Below are 21,166 nucleotides of genomic sequence, written 5' to 3' on the forward strand. Positions count from 1 at the left end.
TTGAAGTTGTTTACTTGATTAAATGAAATGTCATACCTCTCCAACTCTCCATTTGATCCCACCATAGCTAAAACAATCAAAAGCTTTACGATAAATAAATTCATTTACTGCCTAGCTAACTAAATACTACAACTACTATAATAATAATAGGTACGAGTAGTGGTTGGATCAAGGGTCAGATGCAGAAGGCGGTAATTTTGGACACGGCGCGTATAGTCCGTCGATTCCTCACTCTGCGGCCCTGACCACCGGCAGCTTGGGCCCTGCCCCGCTGCTGGCGGCACCCTAGGTTAGGTTTTTTATAATGTGTTTATATGTATTTTTTATTGTTTTGTAAGTGTTTTTATATTTTACTTTTATATTCATATTATAAATGACCTAGCCTAAGAAGAAAGATAAATAAAGAGAATACGAGTATATGTAATAAAATTGTTAGAGTTAGACCAAGAAAAGTCTGCAGCGATTTTGATAGCCCACGCAGTGTGTGTTATTTTAAACGCCAAAAATCGATGAAATTATGACTGCGTCGGCTATCAAAATCGCTGCAGGATTTTCTTACCCCTACCTACTGTGGCAGTGGCAGGATGGTAGCAAATCATCTCAATATAAAAACCGGGCAAGTGCGAGTCGGACTCGCGCACGAAGGGTTCCGTACCATAATGCAAAAAAAAGGCAAAAAAAAAACGGTCACCCATCCAAGTACTGACCCCGCCCGACGTTGCTTAACTTCGGTCAAAAATCACGTTTGTTGTATGGGAGCCCCACTTAAATCTTTATTTTATTCTGTTTTTAGTATTTGCTGTTATAGCGGCAACAGAAATACAGCATCTGTGAAAATTTCAACTGTCTAGCTATCACGGTTCGTGAGATACAGCCTGGTGACAGACGGACGGACGGACGGACGGACGGACAGCGAAGTCTTAGTAATAGGGTCCCGTTTTACCCTTTGGGTACGGAACCCTAATAATAGGGTCCCGTTTTACCCTATGGGTACGGAACCCTAAAAAGGACAGGCCATGAGTAAATTTTGCAGTCTATAGAGGTAATACTTATTGAAGTCACTTACCTGTCTTGAGGGAAATTAAGAAATTATAGTAATATCATCATTGTCACTCGATTTTCAAAAATGGTAGCGATTAGTCTGAAAATCATCGTCGTTCGTCGTTTTTTTTTTAATACATGTAGGTAAGTAGTATAAGTACTTAGGTGTTCTGTTTACCACAACTTGACAACTAAGATTAAGAATAATGTCAAAAATGTTCTCATAATCATAACGTGAAAAGTCTCTGAAAAAAATAGGTCAACAACTACATACCTAACTAGTAATTTAAAGAGAATTATACCTTTTAGAACACCTAATGACATCTATGTTCTCGTAAGGTCCAAGGTAGGTGTTTTATTTTAGCGCGCCATCTTTTTAATTTTTACGTCTTTGTTATAACCCGACCTCTGAGAACCTCACTTCTCACAGTTGATTTCGTTGCCTACAACTACCGATAGAGGGTGGAAATTACAAAAAAAGAATTATTTGTTACGCATCATTTTATTATTTCCACTTTAACAACATTGAGAATAAATAATTAGTTTTGGAGTTTGAGATTTATTGCTACGAAATTTTCCTTATTTTTTAACCTTTAAACATTTGAAAGGGTAATAAAGCTTCACGAATACATTTCAGTATACCGCCATCTACCTCTTGTATTCGTCACTAAAACAATGTGTGAAAATAATACCATCTAGCTAAAAAATACGTTACTTGTGGGTTGTGTTGAAAACAGTACCATCTAGTGGCCATGTCTGGCATTAAGACTTTATGTTGATAACATTGCCATCTACTGAAAAAAGTATGCAACATAAAAGAGTCAGGAAGCTTATTCCGTGGTTGCATCTACTCAACTATAGGTGCCGCTAAAATCGGTGTCTTCAGTGTAAGTCGGTTATAAAACGAATGCATTCTACTTGGCAACAGATGGCGCTCATATCGTGATTTGTGTACGAACGTTTCCATTGTAATCAATAATTTTGTCTGCTTCTGATTACCTATGCCTACTAAAATTAAAAATATAAATTATCTTATTGTTGTACTAAGGTCATTATTTTTATTTATTATTAATTTAATTTAAAGAATAGACTGTAATCTAATTGGTACTTTTCTTCCAAATCACAGTCACAGTTCATCCGAAATAAATAGCAACAAGGATAACCCGACTCCCGACTCAAAAAAATTCCAAATTCAAGTAAGTATTTAATTAGGTAGGTATCTATGTAATTTCATAAAGTAATTACCTACCCCAATTCGAATCCGTCGTACTGATAACGGCACACGTTTAACTTATTTGTGTACAATGGAAACGCGCCGCTACTCGTAGTAGTAAAATAGTAGTGGGGCCGCCTTGCCGTCGCGGCTGCAGGGCGATTCAACTTCATTCATTCATTGGCGCGGTGCCGGCCGGCCGGTCACAAGCGAACGGAACGGAGCGACACGCGCGCGTGTAACGAACTTTTTCGATGTTTAAAAATAAACGAATTTGACAGTTTGAAAATTTGAATTTATATTCCATGTTTGTGGATTAATGATTCGTGGTTTTGAAGTGTCATGTGTGTTTGATTTGGTGTAAAGATGTTTATTTTGAATATGTGCTGAGCTGAAATGCTACTTGGAGAACAGTCGCCGGCACCGCGAGTGGTGGCCGGCCTGAGGAAGTTACGTCCTGAGCTTACTCCAGGACCTTTTCCTACTCCTACGGACCCTAATCTAAGGATATCAGGTCAGTCAATAATACGTTTGTTTTTTCTCAACCAAGCATTAAGTTGTTTTGAAACTTTAGCTGGTGGATTAGGACAGGTGATGTGGTTGGTTCGATATACTGTTAAGTACTTATATTTTTGGTAGTAATAAATAAGGTAGGTTTACTTTAAGTATGTACATACTTAACCACAGAGTAAAATAGTGAGGTAGGTAGATTTAGGTATTATTTACATTTCAAAAATAATAAAGGGGCTAATTAGCAAGGCATATACCTACTTATATCTCATTTTAATATTTAAAAAATACTTATATATATCTCATTTTAATATTTTAAAAATACTTATATCTCATTTTAATATTTAAAAAATACACATTAAATTAACGGGCAAGGTGTCCATAATTGTATATTGATTTTATAAATTGTTTTGTTGTGTAAAAACTCATCATCATCATCATCATTGTTCTTAAGAGCCTAGCTCTTGTCGGTGGAGTATTCGCCATTCCGTTCTCTTCTCTGCTACTGTTTTGAGTTCCTGATACTAAAAACTACCTAGTTCGAATTCGAATTTATAATTATGTTATGTACTTCTTTCTCTTCCCACTACCGCGATATTGGGTCAGCAAAGGAATCGGAATTCAATTCAATATTTAAAACTTCAAGGTAGGCAAATTAAATCTCCAAAAACGTTTACACGCAAAAGCAGCTCTAAGATTCATTACACATACCTAATATTACCTAAGTATGTAAAGCTAATGACCTAAGTCAATTAATAGTTTAATAGTTAGCCCCAATTTTAATCTCATTCTCTTTTAATCCCAATCTCAATCAGTATTTGTAAGTATGTAAGCCAATTACTAACTGGGTAACACAAAGTTGCTTTCGATGATTACTTATAGAGGTAAGCACGTAAGTAAGTACCTACATTGAGAGAAAAGTACAACAAAAATACACTTAGAATTACAAAAATAAACTTAATCCGGGGACAAGGAGAGTTAACTAATAGGAACAAATTGACTTTTGCAATTTCTATTAGTTCTTGCAATTTCTATTATCTGTTTGTTGAAATTATATTTGGGATTACTGAGCTGTATGTAGAAATAAATGAACTTTACAGAAATAGTGAAACGTCCATAATTATTACTAAAACTTCATTTTTTCCCCCAGTACAGAACTGTTTTTTAATTCCTGGTGATGATTTTTCTCTCAGTGTACACAGTCTTAGTAGGGACCTATTCATACTCACCTATTAATGGGATTAAAACGGCCTCCTTTCATAGAAGTTCGTTGACTCATTGAACCGAAAAGATTAGATGGCTTAATCTGATAAGCTGATTAGATTTTTCGGAGATTACCACTATAACGCCTAAGCAGGAGTAAGTAAATTAACTATCCATGTGCCTAGGTTGGATTATCATAATAAGACCCGTCCATTCATAACATACTTACCAAGGTAACACACATACCTAACTAGATTTAGAAATGTATTTTCTGTTTCCAAAAGTTAAATTCTTGTTCTACATCTTACTGAGAAGCTTAGCATAATATGGCATAATCTAATAGCGGCTAATCATGTAAACATGTAGGGACGGCATCAGATATATCGGAGGCATCGGAGCGGCCAAGGTGCTCACAAATAGGTATCTGAACACGCCTCTATTGTCAAAGCGAGTGCGTGTTCAGATATTTTTGAGCACCTTGGCCGCTCCGATATATCTGATGGCGACTGTAGATAGGGTACTTAGATGTATAGGTTGTTCTTCGCAACATTACGAATGAGACATCTTCGACAAATTTTAAGAGTTCGACGCCTGTCTTCAACCAGAGGACGGACTGATCAGATGACCACGTAGTCATCATCAGCTATGACTACTTATTAAGGAATGGCCAACCAAAGAGGTATATACCTTCCTATCTATATTGTCTCTTATCATATGACCGCAAAATTATCTTTGAAACACTAACCAATGAAGAGAATGGGATATTATGTAGGTACTTAGTGAATAGATAAAAATAATGTGGTAGAGGTACTTATCCTATTTACCTATAATAGACCAATTTAATGTTAAAAACCGGCCAAGTGCGAGTCGAACTCGCGCACGTAGGGTTCCGTACCACCTACGCAAAAAACAAAGTAAGTTCTACAAATCTACATTCCTTTATAACTTATTTTGGTTTTTTTTACTATGGGAAGGGTTATTATTTGGGTGACATTACATTACAGCAAATTTTTTATGAACGAAAAAATCCGTCGTTAGGTTGTTTTTCAAACTTTTCACTCAATGTTAGGGTTCTAGTACTTCTAGTACCTAATAGCAGGAGTATATAATAGCTGTCTACCTTTATACCTACTCGCCCTTCAAAAACACATTTTGCCCTCAGTTTTTACTTTGCCCATGTTTATTAAATGTTCTATCCTAAAAAAAATATCACCCTTAGTATATGTCCTACAAGACATGTCCGGCAAAATGCTCGGACGATGGCATATTAGAGACCTTAAACCTCTCCCCAAAATTCTAAAATAAATAATATACTGTTTTTCCTTAATTAGATTCTTATTTGGCTCAAACTTAGCTACTTTTCTCCTAAGCTCCTAACTTGTAAAATATTGTATATAATGTTATACATTTATAATTATATCTCATCCCCATTATACATTTCGGACTCATTACATTTCGTACATACCTACTTAGTACGAATTTATACGTTCATTTATACTATTTAATTTATATAACGTTATATTACGTTCATATAACGTTATTCAAAGCTAACTCTACCAGAGTTAGAACAATACTTATTTATATATTTCTTCCCTTGACATAACGTTCATATTTACGTACTTAGGTACATACGTACCGTACAGTACATTTATTAATTCCATTAAGGAATTATCTTATGATATTTTGTAGTAATTCTACATTCCATACGGCATTATTTTGTTGAATAAATTTCAACAATCGTACTCTTTGTAGGTACACATTATTGTAGATATTATATTTAGATTCATTAATATTCAGCGGGTGGTTACTGATTAATAAGCCTTAATACTAATGGAGAGCGATTTAATGAGTACGTCCTCTACTTAAAGGAGTACTCTATTGAAACTTATTTTGGTTAAACAACTAACCAAAATTTTATAAGATGATGTATGAATGACCTTTGGTATGCATGTTTAAATCGCCTCTCTTGTATGATAAACATTGTATATAACATCCCCACCTTCTAAATTTATCACTCATACCCATATTCATTACATTATATTTACATTACGGAAAAATCCTTTGGCCATATGCCCCAGGATTTTCCCTTCCAGGGCGACCCCGGTAGTGTAACGGTGCGTGTAACGAAGCGTTACACTATCGACCTTCATACTATTTCTGGCACCATACAAATTCTAAATTCCTTTTTGAAATTCAAATCCTATTCCAAATTCCATTCAATGATTTTTATTTTCAGTTCGATCACATACTTTGATCGATAAACATCATTTTATCTAACGGACTGTACTTCCCAAGTTTCTAAACACGACCGTTTAAGTGTGATTTTTATTAGTAAACGTAATAATTCATAAGTGCGTGCAGTTCAGTATAGTGCTCGTTTTGTGGCCCTGCACACCTTCCAGATATATATCTACATCATCACCAAGGCACATATTGTAAGTTATTTGATTTCTAACCTTCAGAATTACGAAAGTATTTTTATACATACCTATCTGTTAACACGTAACCTGTATTGTTACAGGTGCCTTTTTATTTAAATAATAAATACCCCTCATCGCTCTGGATCCTACCTTTTCATTCCCATCATCCCTGTGAGGCTCCTCTACCTGCCCCCTCACACTGGCCCCACGTTGGGCGCCAGTGTGAGGGGGCAGATGGGAGCCTCACCAGGATGATGGAAGGTAATCAAAGTCGGGAACCAGGGCGATGATGGGTATTTATTAATTATATAAAAAGGCACAATATGTGCCTTGGTGATGATGTAGATATATATCTGGAAGGTGTGCAGGGCCACAAAACGAGCACTATACTGAACTGCACGCACTTATGAATTATTACGTTTACTAATAAAAATCACACTTAAACGGTCGTGTTTAGAAACTTGGGAAGTACAGTCCGTTAGATAAAATGATGTTTATCGATCAAAGTATGTGATCGAACTGAAAATAAAAATCATTGAATGGAATTTGGAATAGGATTTGAATTTCAAAAAGGAATTTAGAATTTGTATGGTGCCAGAGATAGTATGAAGGTCGATAGTGTAACGCTTCGTTACACGCACCGTTACAATATATACTGTCGCGAGTCAAATAAAAAGACGGGAGAACCGAGTCGGATCCCGTGTACCTGGCAAGCTACCAAAATAACATCGCTATCATATATATCACGTATAATAGGCTTGGAAATGTGAACTAATTTGACAACTCCTCTAATATAACAGAAATCACGTCCTCTTAAACATAGTTTATATGAAGTTAACCATGTTTATAGTTTTGGCATAATGTAGGCATTGTGTTTTCGCGGGAACTCAACTGATTTGAAGTCCTGTTAAACACAGTTTGCAGATCGCAGCCAAGATAACGGGTTAACATCTGTTGAACATTAGGAGCTGATGAGGTAACACATGCCCTCAGCCCGCCAATTCTGTGCATGAGGCATCAGCTGTTTTACCCACTTTGATCTTTATTTACGATTCTCAATCTTTGGGGTAGCTGAATAAGATTCAAATTACATTCACGAAAAGCAAGCGGGGTTTATACCTACATATAAACTTGCCAGTGTTTAACTTATATAACTAACTTATAAATCTCAAATGTGGAGGATGTGAAAGTCTTAACCTATGATATGTTAAGAAAACAATGATAAAATAGGTACCTACTTAATACAAAATTAAATAATGTACTTTTTCCAGTACTTATCAAATTGACCTCCTACATACTTACCTATTAATTACAAAATATGAACATAACAACGGAGGTACTCATGTACTTTGAAAATTGTAATCAATCCAAACGTATCAGTAGGTATAGAAAGCTAAAAATGGGTACAAACGGACGTCGCCTACGTTTTACTTTCATATTTGTAAACAACGCAAAAAGTCATGGTCAAGCGGCGACCACACCAATACAACTTTTTGCACACCAACAAACAATACGTAATACTATAAACTGTTGATTGTGATCTACTTAATTTTTCCGTCCATTTATCCTTAATGGTTGTTGACTATAAGCTACCAATTTGGTTGTTTGTCGCTTAGCGGTATTGGTGTGTTCGTCATCTATTATCGATTCAAATTAGGTAGTGGAATCGCATTAGGTAGGTATAATAGGTATTTATTTATTGTGCAGCGTTGTTCGAATATTTTTTTAGTAATATTACATGGATCGCCGCTAAATAAAATTTAAGAATCAAGGAAAAAACTGGGTAACGTTAAGAGAAAACTAAGACAACGAGGTTATTTTGTACTAAAGTTATCAAATTTCTGGAATATAAGTTTTAAATAAATCTAGCAAGCAAAGACGACGGTTTTAGGCAGTATGGAGCTAATTGAACCACTGAATCAGGAGTGGTCAGGGCAATACATACTGATGAGCCTAGGCCTAGAAAACCCGCCTGGTTTTACCTATTATGTGATTACAAGTATGCCAGCAGCTATGAAAGCCCTCTATACTAAGGGTCGGTTGCACCAAACTGTTCGTATCGTTTAAGAGTTCGCAAAATTTTTATGTATGGAAAGTTTCATAGTAAAGCGCCGGGACGCGCCGGCTGACGTTGATCAGTCTGTCAAATGTGGTTGGTGCAACTGGCCGTAACACTAAGGCACTGGACTTTTATTAACTGTAACTACTGTAATGTCTTGTAAACTGGGATTTTGGGTAGAGACATGGGTCTGCGGTGAAAATTTCCGTGTAGAACGCAGCGAGCGGAGTCTATCGAAGTTGGGGACCAAGGTCTTTGGGCGATCCACCGCCGTCGGCTGCTTTTTTTTATCTCGTAAAATCCCCAATCAGACAATAACCCTTTGTCTCTTCCGCAGGAGTCCTCCGCCAATACTATAACGATGACATGGACTCGTACGCCTGGGTGCGCGCCGCTGTCCGCGGCGGTTGCCTGCTCGCCTGGCGCGACGGCACCCTCCCCCGCCGCCCCGCCGCCCGCCTGCCCCTCCGGCACCTGCACCTGCGCCCGGCGCAAACCCTGCCCAACGCCTTCCAGCTGTCCAGATTGCGAGATGACGCTGCCGTCGCTACATTTCAGGTAATACGAGATCCTAATCTGTTCACCACTCTGAGTACTAAACTTGGTCGATCCTCCTTCCTCTACAAAGGGATTCACAGTAGATACAAGCTATATTAGTTTGCTAATCTCAATGCAATGATGCCAAAGATTATGGTTTTCCTCGGTCCGGTTTCTGTTAGTTAAGAGTTGTCTTTTAGCTGACGCGATTATGATAGAATCTTATTGTCTGAACGCCGAAATCCCTCCAGGCTTTTAGCTTTTGGAAAGAGAGGGTGGGATTTTTTCACCTTTGTTGAAGGCGTGCGAACGTGTCGAATGATCCTAACTCCTTATGCAAGGGTGAGACGTGTGCACACCCTTAATTATAGCAATATTTATAACAAAGTGACTGGTAAACTATGAAACGAAACCCCATACATGTTCTCAATGATAAAAGTGAAATCTTAGGGAAACAGTTGCCAATTACCTACTAGTCGGAAAGCCCGATTTCCTCTCGCTCGCTGTGTTATTGTTGATGGCGACATAACTATAACTTCCTTCCTTACCACTTATCTCGCTCGGTATGCGAGACACTTGAATTTTATGGTCTCCTTGAAATAAGTGTATAACTGGCCTTAAAGCCACTAGGCCAAGGACCAAACAAGTACATATGGTGTTCTACAGTTTCATTATTCAGATAATCAAATGAAAGTAACTATCTACTTTCATATGCTAAACTCTTCATAATGTTTAAGGCTTCCTCACACTTAAGAGGTCCACCGATTACCACTTCGCTGGACGTTATCAGCCTGTCTGTTGTTCGGAGCTGTCAAATTTTGCGTTCAAACTGACAGGCCGATACTAAGACTCCACTGTCCGTCTGTCTGTCTGTCACCAGGCTGTATCTCATGAACCGTGATAGCTAGACAGTTGAAATATTCACAGATGATGTATTTCTGTTGCCGCTATAACAACAAATAATAAAAAGTACGGAACCTTCAGTGAGCGAATCCGACTCGCACTTGTCCGGTTTTTTTATTTCTATTTTATTATGAATTATACCAGCACGTGCTAGATTATCACAGAACTTATTTACATAAATAATAACTTTAATAAAATGGTTATATAGGTACCTACACATATAACTTATACATGTTAAACGCTATTATTTACCAAGATTTATTGCACTGGTTCGTAGTAAACAAGGAAGGTAATAATGTTATAATTGATATCGATGTTGCATAATAATGTGGAATTATATGTCACGCCAGATTGTACAGCATTCCGACTCATAATGCTTAATTATAAATTCAATTAGCACTCGTAAACTATAGGTAAATAATGACTTACCTTAAACAAGCATAATTAATGCTTAGAAAAGTTTTGCAAAATCGCATTTACTTGCTTGCAAGTTTATGAGACTGGCTGGATCAAATCATTAAACCCGGTGCTAACAAAGATTCGATCCCACGCCTGCCAGTTTCAAAATCGCACACCTAAGCACAGAATAAATCGTCGGGTGACAATCAAAAGTCACTCTTCTTCTTCCTGGCGTTATCCCAGCATTTGCCACGGCTCATGGGAGCCTGGGGTCCACAATCAAAACACACACAACAAAACAATCAAAAGTCACTAACACCATTGAAATTATTGGACAATAAACCGTGTTACAAGTGTAATAAAGTGCATTGTTACTTTAATTTTTTGATAGTACTTAGTGACTTTTGCTTGTCACCCGACGAAATAATAGTACTACCGTACAGAAAGGAAACTTCCTAAGAAACCGAAGTTTGAAAGCGGTTCAGGGTCGAATCATGATATCCCTTTCTAACTTATGGCATTCAAACCTTTTGGCTATTTAGGGTTGTCAAAATTCAAGTCATTATCTGTGGTCGTGCACGCAAAGGGACGTCAAGTTGTGTGAACCCTAATAATTGCTCGGAGTATTGCTGAGCCGAATGGAGCTGAATTTGCCCGAAGTCAGCGAGTGTCTCCCCACTGACCTAAGCCACCTAATAATCTATATTATGTGTGCGCATTTTTTGTTCTGTGACTTGTAATACATGCCAACATACAATACTATGACTCGTACACATTAAAGCAAGTCTCCAGCTGATTAATGGTTATTTTCGGCAACAAAAAAACTAGTTAAAGCTAGGACATTACGACCACAAAATCGCCGATGGTTTAGTTTTTGTATTCACAATGAGTATAATTACAGTAGTCACGTAGCCGCCATTGTCCGAGGACACAATGCTTTCATAAATAATTAACAACAGTTATTCTGTAGTCTATACATATGTTATGTGACCATAGTGGCGAGGAACTAATGGAGAAGCAACACATTTTTTACACTGTAATAAACAATTGAATTGTCGGAGATCAATCACGCATGAAATGAGCTAATCATTGCCGCTGATGCAGACACCGTACATTTGGCGTCTGAAGTCTGGCGTTTCTAGTAGAAACTAGCTCGGTTTTGGGACTAAAACTAGTTCATCTACCTATTACATTTTTAAGGACTGCCGCATGCATCCGGAGAGCAAGCTTAACCACCAAGTGGATGCTGGTAGAGGGACGTGGACGGGGCAGGCCCAAATGGAGATGGTGTGATGGCCTGGACTTCCTAAACAACTGGCCGGAGGAAACACCAAATCGGGAGTCGAGGAAATCAAGGGGAGAGACCTTTGCCCAGCAGTGGGACACTCAGATAGGCTAGAAAAAAAACATAAGACGAAAGCCTTCATGCCGGCCAAGTTTCCAACCGATGGGTTCGTTGATGGTGCATGCACACTGGTCTTAATAAGTTAAAGAGTGACTAGATAGTAGAGAATAAGTGTGTGTTAAAATTATGAAAACGTCGGTTATTCTAAGAATGATTATGGCAATTTGTTATTTTGTGTATTAGAACAAGGATTTAATACCTATACCTAATGCTCGTAATACCGTTCTGCCTGCTTCAGCTGTCAAATTTGCGAAGTATAATGTTATGTAAAAAAAAAGCGCTGGTGGCCTAGCGGTAAGAGCGTGCGACTTGCATTCTGAGGTCGCGGGTTCAAACCCCGGCTCGTACCAATGAGTTTTTCGGAACTTATGTACGAAATATTATTTGATATTTACCAGTCGCTTATCGGTGAAGGAAAACATCGCGAGGAAACCGGACTAATCCCAATAAGGCCTAGTTTACCCTCTGGGTTGGAAGGTCAGGTGGCAGTCGCTTTCGTAAAACTGGTGCCTACGTCAAATCATGGGATTAGTTGTCAAGCGGACCCCAGGCCCCCATGAGCCGTGGCAGAATGCCGGGATAACGCGAGGAAGAAGAAGAAGAATGTTATGTATAATACTTATACTAAGTACATCGAGTATTGTTTTATAGAATAACTTGGCTGGTGCGTTGGAATTGGGATTCGTAATATAAAAGCCGCAGCCCGCGAAACTAACTTTTTGCTCTAATGAGATTGTTGATCAATATTGGATACGTGCTAGTGTAATTTTACTCGAATCAACCTAGTAATTGACAAGCAGGATGGATCAATCCGTATCGGACTACCTTGCCAGTACTGTTTGTAAACTAGGTATGATTAGGATTTCTACACGTTTTCTGTTGAAATATTAGATTTGTAGGTGTGGTTACTGCAGTATCGGTAAAAAAGTTTTGAAAGTGAGTTATGGATTCCCTACAAAGACATACACTTTTATTGGTATTATATGAAGGTAACACGAAGTTAAATGATTCACGGTTAGTTTCACTAGACTTACATCGAGCTCCCGATATTTCGACGCAGTTACATGCATCTTGTTTACGGGTTACCGGTAACCTAATACAAACAATTCAAAAGGTAACACGGTTTTTATCCCGGTCGATATAAGTCTGGTATTTAGTTCTTCTTAATTTTTTGACAAACACAAAACATATTTGTATAACTAAGTAGTTATCAAGTAGCAGACTAAGTAAAGCCTAATAACTGGCTGTACGGGCTGGCATATTGACCTACAATCGCCGAGGTTATTTCTTATGAATCATACTTATTTTATTGATTAACCCACGTCGGACAGTAGGTACTCGTTTATTACTCCATATACCTACAACATTAGGAGCGTTACTATTTTAGGAATCGTAATTACTAGCTGCATAGTCCCCGCTAATTATTAATAATTTCAATCCAACGGACTTTGCGTTACAAGTAGTTTTTTTACCTTTTAGAGGTCATAGTAAATCTTGTAAGACGTTCGGGTCCCCTTCGGGCCCGCCTTTCTCACGATTCGCTCTTTAATAGATCTCTATAAAGAGCATCACCCGTAAATCATGCTTTTGTGCCGAGCGACCTTTCATGTGACTATTACCATAAGAAGGGCTAGATGCGCGAAGGTGTTGACACGTAAAGGGAACACGTTTCGAACGTCTTGGCCAGACATAATAGATTAAATACTAGTAATGCGAACCAGAGGTACCGGTAACACTTCTATGAGATTTGCATATGAATTTTCGTAACTCGATATATTATAAAGTTGTAGCTGTCATCGTGAATCTTATTGCGAGAGCTAACGTCGTGTTTCATTGTTACAGGCTTGCAACGCAACGGAGTACGCACGCTGGGTGCGCGCGTTGTGTGTCGAAATCCTCGGCCAAACGCCGCTCCCACAAGTCCGGTTTTTGGATGTGCTTTCCGCCGCGGACACCGCAATCCGGGAGCCGAAGAAACCCCCCCAGGATACGCCTTCATGCCCACCCAGACCCCCGCCGCGCGCCCGACGGAGGCTCATATCCTCGCCTGAGACTCAGCTGCCCCAGCGGGATCACTCCCCCGCTGCGACGGACGAGGGCATCGTCGTCGAGGACGACGACTACGACTCATCGTCCGACCGCAGCCTCGACCTCTCCCTCTCTCTGTCCCTCGACGCCTTGAAGACCACGGACGTGGTCGATGCGCCCGCGAGGAAAGCGGAGGTCGTCAAATGTGACAATTGCAGCAAATTGAGCGCGCCGCAACATCACACGCTGCCGCGCGCGGCGCGATCCGGCGAAACGGAGCAAGGTCGCCACCGGTACCTAAAACGTTGGGAGGGGACGGCGGGCGGCGCAGAGCGGGGCCGCTACGCTTTGGAAGCGGCAAGGCGGAAAACTTCATCACTTGAGCACAGAGCGAGATCCTGCTCGCCTAACGCACACGAGGCTGTCGCTCAGTATGTTCCAGTGAAGGAGCGAAAAGCGCTCTTCGAATCTTTATCCCAGAGTGGAAATAGTTTAGCGAGGAGTACAGAGCAGCTGACACGGTTAGTTGTAGTCCCGGAGACGACTCCTCGCCGGGCGGCGTCGCTGCACGACTTACAAGCGCCGCCGACTCGCTCTGTGAGCGATCTCAGGCAATTCTTCGAAGCGGTAGCCCGAGGATCTGGCTCCACACCTTGCGCTTTCATGCAAAGACACAGCGCACCGCCTAATCCTGGACCAAGGGGCTTTACGTCACTCACATGCGCCTGAGTTGACTTTGATCCTTTACCCGTGTAGTGTAACAGTGAAAGTCTTTTTCTGACAAAAGAACTGAAAAGATAAGTTACAAGTGCTCGGCCCCTTATCTCCTATTGTACATACTATTGTAGATAACTCACGGCGTTGACCGCCGGCTGTCTCACTAAGTCGTTCGTTTTAAGACTGTTAAAAGTATTGTTATAGAACTACCTAATATAAATAAATGAGATGTATCTATCACTTCTTTTTTTATTTCACTTTAAAGGTCTTATTCCTTAGACACCTACACATTTTATATCTACGTGATTGCTTTACATCGAAAAATGCTCAACATCCTGATGCAACTAGGTGACTTGAGCGATAGAAAAGTGAATTATGCCAACTTCGTAAGTTTCATTGTTTCAACTGCAGGAAAGAAAAACCCGAACTAGTATATTCCATAATAGCATAGCAAACTAACAACGAAACTGATAGCCCGCGGCATCCAACACCAAGTTTACAGTAGTTGTGAAACTATTACAATAACTGCTGCCAAACATGCAAGACTTCTTTATTATGAAACTATATACCTTCGTTCACTCATTCTACTGCAATTTCTATGGCCTACCTACTCGTATTCAAAATGTTAGTCTGCGAGTTCTTCCCTAATGTAAATTGAGTGTAAGATTTTGATCATACCTAATCTCACCTTTAGGTGTTAGACTACTAAAACTTGCGAACTCACCAACAGAAATCCAACTTTTCATTATTCAGAGTTGCTTTGCGTGCAACACATTTTGAGGTAAGTATACTAACTATGATTAGGTACGTAGGTACCTATTAGATCTCCAGGAATCCTTAGGGTCGATTTAGACAGCACGCGAACTCGCATACAATTTTAGTTACATTGCGGACTGTTGGTTACGTCCAATTCAACCGACCGATCAAAACCCGCAATGTAATGAAACTCGCATGCGAGTTCTCGCATCGTCTAAATAGGCCCTTAGGCTGGTTACTATTCTTTCTCCAGCAACCAATAGGAGTACACAACTACACACAGCCTGATGTGAGCTCCAAACATTTCGAAATTTGAAATGTCACTCGGATCGGCAAAGGTCGCTTCGGGTTTATCTCGTCCTCCACTTGCAAAACATTAAAGAGTACAACGTCTTGAAATAACCAATTTGTATCATGTTCTAATGAATTAAGGATCAAATTGCTGTGACTGGTAAACCTAAATTTTTCTTAGTTATGCGCTTATCATACCAATGTTGTTTGAAAATACTTTGTAAGATGTGTTCTTGCAATGAAATTTGTGCTCCATTGGTTTTGAATGGTGTACACCACACCAGGCGTGGCTCACTCCGCGATTTCGTCGCTTTGCTACAGGTAGCTAAAAGTACGAGTACATCCGTTCGACGCCAATTTTGGGGTATGCCATAAGCCGCGCGTGGCGCTGTCGCCACCTAGCGGCCATATCTGTGCTGATCGTAACAGACGCGGTTTATTAGAGACTGAGTCTTCTGTACCTAGTACTATTATTTATTCTGTGACCACACATAATAGGTAACACTGCTTTCGTACATAATTTATTGTACATATTGTACTATACTTCATAATCTAGATTTCTAGAGCAAATGTACAAAAATACTATTCCTCTCGCGTCAAATGATGTTCCATTGGACTGTTAATTTTTTTTGACGTAGCTGTCACGTAAAATCTGATTGCAGACATTTTTTTGAAAGTACCTAGGGTACCTAATAAAAATACGGTAAAAACATATTTCTTAAATATTTTGTTAAGCCAAACCAAAACAGAAGATAAATGTGGAACTGTCATAGGGACCGGCTTAAAAAAAAGCAATTGTTTAATATTGTTTATGTAATAATACCCTAACAAAATTCTTTAGCACTGACCCTAATTCTCTAAAATAGTGACACGCATTCCAGAGCATAGGTAATAAATAGTACCACATCGAGTGTTGGACAATTGTGCCAACAAGGCAATTAATTAGTGAGATCAGAGGTGACATTGCAGTGAATAAATCCTCAATTAATTCCTTGGGCAGTGTCCCTAATAGCACTTCCATTGCGATAAGAATGTAATGTCTGTGTACACAGTAAGAAGAATAAGAGAAAAACTGCATTCGTTAGAAAACAATGAGTGTTGTAGGGGCCACTGTAAGGGAGAGATTCACAACATGCGTCACTTAATTGATATCACGTTATAAAATTGCTGACAATATAAGGTGGGGTAAGACTATCATCGGGGCAAGTCAAATATTTGTATGGAATCCTCTAATACAGTTTGTCTTGCCCCGAGAAAAATAAACTATGTTCGTCTTACCCCTAAGCAATCAACCTTACCAATAAGCAATTTATCTAATTTAGGGCTTACATAATTACCTAGACATTATCCATGCTACTCGTAATAAACGCCAGTTACATTGTAGATGCTGTAAAAACCGAAAAAGAGAGTAATTAACTGTATATAATTGAGATATAGTCGTCTATTTAAATATTTGCCCCTGTGTCAGAATAGAATAGAAATAGAATAGAATAGAAATGTTTATTTGCCAGAATACGTTACAATTAGGTCTTAATTAATACAGTTTTAGTTTCAGTATTCAGTCGACATGAAGCCAACATGCAAAATGTATGACCCTATCAAACGTTATTTGTTGAGACATCAAGTTGCATATGCATTAGAATCCCACGCATAAAATAAATGCATCGTAACATCAGCACTAATGTCCCGTAAAGAAGTATGATAACGTTTACATACACTGATTACCGAACAAACTTCAACATAGTCCAAAGTGCTCCAAAGAAAAACAGTAAGAATGTAGGAATTGCGTACTTACAGAGATACTGCCTTTGAATGTTGTAGATTGTGAAGCAATTAACTCATTACGACTATAACGAGTACTCTGATGATGAAGAGGTTACAACATTTTGTTCACACAACGGCATCAATTAAATACTTTGTACTATACTGTAAGATTAAAGATAATTATGGCGCCTAATGCTTAAATAATAGGGTTGAATAACTAACAACCAGAAATGTGTTAAAATATAAGCAATTTGTGCTTTTGACAAAAATATCTAACTTCTTCATAGATTATTTTTCTTTCTCTCAGGAGTAACATAGGTTCTTCTATTGCAGCTAGGGTTACCAGATGACAGGAATTTTGGTCTTTTGTCAGGAATGGGGACTGAATACGAAAATGTCAGGAATCTTTTGAATTGCTATCAATAGCCGCGTTTTATTAAATTTGTTATTTGTATTTATTTAAGTTCAGTAAATTTGTTATTTGTATTATTTATATAGATAAATACCTTTTTATGAACTTAAATAAATACAAATAACAAATTTAATAAAACGCGGCTATTGATAGCAATTCAAAAGATTCCTGACATTTATATAGATAAATACCTTTTTATGAACTTCAATAAATACAAATAACAAATTTAATAAAACGTGGGAATGTCAAGAAAAAAATTTCAAAATCAGGAATTTTGTCAGGAAATTTTAAATTTGTATCTGGTGACTTTAATTGCAGCTCTAAAAATATGAGAAAAGAGAACTCACGATATTACTGTACTAGTAGTACAGGTACGAGTATTAGCACTGAACGTTCGCAGTAACATATAGAAAGCTAACGCAAAGCTGTAGTTAAAACAGCACTAACTCTGTTATTTTATACTTTCGAAGATTACTCGTACCAGTCCAGTTCCAGTGTCAGGTGAAGACCGCAGACCGTCCGGGTGCGACCACAGAATATCCTTACGTATTACTGGCAACCTTGATTCTGGTCAAGTCATAACAATTAGAGGACGTAACAGTAAATAGAACAAATAAGATAAAAGACAGTTCCATGTTATCGTTTGATAGATCGTGACTTCGCTAATCTTGACATAGGTAACTGCCTTATCACGAAATTGATTTCTTACAAAGTTATTTTATTCGAATGATGATCAGCCTGTAAAAAGTTTGAGCATAGAAAGACGCAGAATATTAGAAATTAAATTTTACACCTGTATTGTATTAGGTAGGTACTTAATTGTATTCAAATCATCTACAATATTTCAGAAAATATTTCCATACTTAGTATTAATTGGTTAGTTACGAGAAGAAAGTACTTAGTCAGTAAGTATATTGTATTTGGTTATTAGTTGTCACTTCTGAAGTCGTAGGAGGTAGATTATCTACCGCGATGAGTTAAATAAAAATCTGTAACACTGAACATCGAATAAATGTGTCTGCACGAACATCGAAGAAACACGAAGCTCAATATATATGCATCTAAACAGAAAACATGACATTTTTGGCACAAAATGAAAACAAATAAAGGTCTCCGAACTGACTTCTGAGCTGCGGGTAACTATAGGTACTTAGGTACCTAGGTAACAACTATATCAAAGTACTTACTTGTTCGTCGACCACATATCGGTTGCTATTAAAAATGGGTTAAAGTTCAAGTCATACCAGTTATTTTATTCAACTCTCCGTTGAATAAAATAACTGGTCAGTAAACTACAGTCAGCTGTTCCTCATTGTTAAACAAGTTAAATAACTCCTTTGTACTCGTATAATCCCCACCAGTCTCCCCCTCGTACACGTGTTTGTTTGATCCAACCAAATTATAGGAAGGAATGTGGCCGTGTCTAATAGTGGCTGCACCCTCACAACCCGTAATTTAATCGTAACAAAAAACGTAACAAAAGGAGATAGAAAGGCAAAAAATATCACAAAGGAGCCGGGGGATGATACTACAGGTAGCGGCGATGTAAGGGAGTTTTTGATTTGGACATGGTGTGTTACATATTAATATTACCAAGTACGTGTGACTTGAACTTGACAACCACCATAACAAGCTCTTAGATTATGCGGAGTTATTACGGATCTTGAGGTGAGGACATAAGTTACACTGGTTTTATTAAATGTTAGACTCGCATGTGACCAGACAGCAACTGAAATACACGACATCTGATATAATGCAAGCGGACGTCTTTGATGGTCATAAAACTGACCATTTGGGAGAGTTAGCGTCAGATCTGAGGCGATCAACTTTGTAGTTTTATTATCCATTAATTAACTTCATCAAGAGACTCCATTTTCATGTTTTACGACACGACTTTCATCAGTTTCATCAGGGATGTCCGCTGTTCTCAATGGTTTTACATCAATTTTCACTTTGCGAATGAAAACATTAGAAACAAGCTGTACATTAAGGCGGTATTTAGTTCACTGGAGCGTGTTGGCAGTCACATTTATGATATATCTAATGGTTAACTATTCCGTGCTAATGGTAGAGTAAGGAGATACAGCAATGCGCCTACTTCAGTTGTCGAAGTGCTTTTGCCGTTGGTAGAAAAGTTATAATCGCTTGACTTTAGAGTTTGTTTTCATGGTTGTTTTTCTACTGCACGTAACCGCATATCGGTATCTATCTCGGTCAGTGAATGCCCTGGCCTTGAACGTGACTGCCCGATGTTTGGGTCCCGTTGATGCCTGGGCTTGTAACTATTACTTACCAAGCATTTATTTGTATTGACCAACATAAGAGTGATCTTCAATAACGCTTACTTATTGTGGATCTTGAGATGACATCTATGTTGGTTCGCTTTAGGTGAGTACTTATTAAAAATAGGAATAGCGTCCTTGGTGTGATACGTAATTAAATCAGACGTGGGAACACTCGATGACCTCAATGCGGCGGTTCAAAGGGCGCAGGGAAGCGTAAAAAAAATCAAATGAAAAGTTCATACAAAAACACGGTGTAGGTAATGAGAAAATATAAAAAATCGGAATTTGTCTTTAGTGGACAGTAACATTTTGCTAACATGGTGAAAAATTAAAACAAAAAGGCATAATACTTCCTCCTACCGTCCTAAATATAGAAATAAATCCTGTTATAGTAAAAAGCGGTCCGTATAAGTATGTACCTTTTATGCATTGATACCTATCTATTGAGATAGGAGGTCCAAGGTAAATTGACTTGAAATAGTTTTACTTAGAATAGATCCCCAATCCGCATTGGGCTAGCGTGGGGACTATAGCCCAAGCCGTCTCGCGCATGAGAGGAGGCCTGTGCTCAGCAGTGGGACGTATATAGGCTGAAATGATGATGATGATGATGATGAGAATAGATGCGCATGCAAAATATAAGACGATTGACGTACAAGCTGACGTACAAGTTGGGAAATAGCGACTAATGATGATTGCTGTCAAATTGCTGTAGTCCATTCTAGTATCACACGACTTTTAAATAGCAACATAAAGTATACTTACAGTTACATCAGCCCACTTTGTAAGTTTGTACTTATATCAGACGATCTGCGTATGATGATGTTAAAGGACACGTCGAAACAATAGGCGATTTGTATAATGGTCATGCTCATCAAGTCATCATGAGGCCTAATCACGCATCTCGAACTTGACCGGGTTTTGGCCGGCACGGACAGAGTGCAAGGTCGGACTGAGGTTATGATTATGACGTTTCGTGATCGATTTTGTGAATGTAAGTACAGTCGCCATCAGATATATCGGAGCGGCCAAGGTGTTCACAATATCTGAACAAGCGCTCTAACGCCTTGACAACAGAGGCGTGTTCAGATATTTGTGAGCACCTTGGCCGCTCCGATATATCTGATGGCGACTGTACCATGATGGTTACATTTTGTTTGGAATTTTCTACCATGTTATAATGGATTACGAGAATCATATTGAACAGCGTTCTTTATACATTT

At 38.6% G+C, this 21,166-nt stretch overlaps 1 protein-coding gene across 1 annotated transcript; it reads left to right on the forward strand.

The window, feature by feature from the left end:
- The first annotated feature begins 2,427 nt into the window (after window positions 1–2,427).
- On the forward strand, window positions 2,428–14,675 carry LOC134672533 (uncharacterized). Its single transcript, XM_063530479.1, has 3 exons — window positions 2,428–2,768; window positions 8,784–9,004; window positions 13,533–14,675. The coding sequence occupies exons 1-3, from the start codon at window positions 2,651–2,653 to the stop codon at window positions 14,445–14,447; spliced, it is 1,254 nt and encodes a 417-aa protein (XP_063386549.1). The 5' UTR covers window positions 2,428–2,650; the 3' UTR covers window positions 14,448–14,675.
- Window positions 14,676–21,166: the final 6,491 nt, after the last annotated feature.

Source organism: Cydia fagiglandana, chromosome 17, assembly GCF_963556715.1.
Source record: "Cydia fagiglandana chromosome 17, ilCydFagi1.1, whole genome shotgun sequence".
NCBI lineage: Eukaryota > Metazoa > Arthropoda > Insecta > Lepidoptera > Tortricidae > Cydia > Cydia fagiglandana.

Excerpts from the sequence above, each read along its gene's own strand:
- LOC134672533 (XM_063530479.1), top strand. The coding sequence starts at position 2,651 with ATGCTACTTGGAGAACAGTCGCCGGCACCGCGAGTGGTGGCCGGCCTG. Across the intron at positions 2,769-8,783 it reads CCCTAATCTAAGGATATCAG|GAGTCCTCCGCCAATACTAT; the intron begins GTCAGTCAATAA and ends TCTCTTCCGCAG. Across the intron at positions 9,005-13,532 it reads CTGCCGTCGCTACATTTCAG|GCTTGCAACGCAACGGAGTA; the intron begins GTAATACGAGAT and ends TCATTGTTACAG.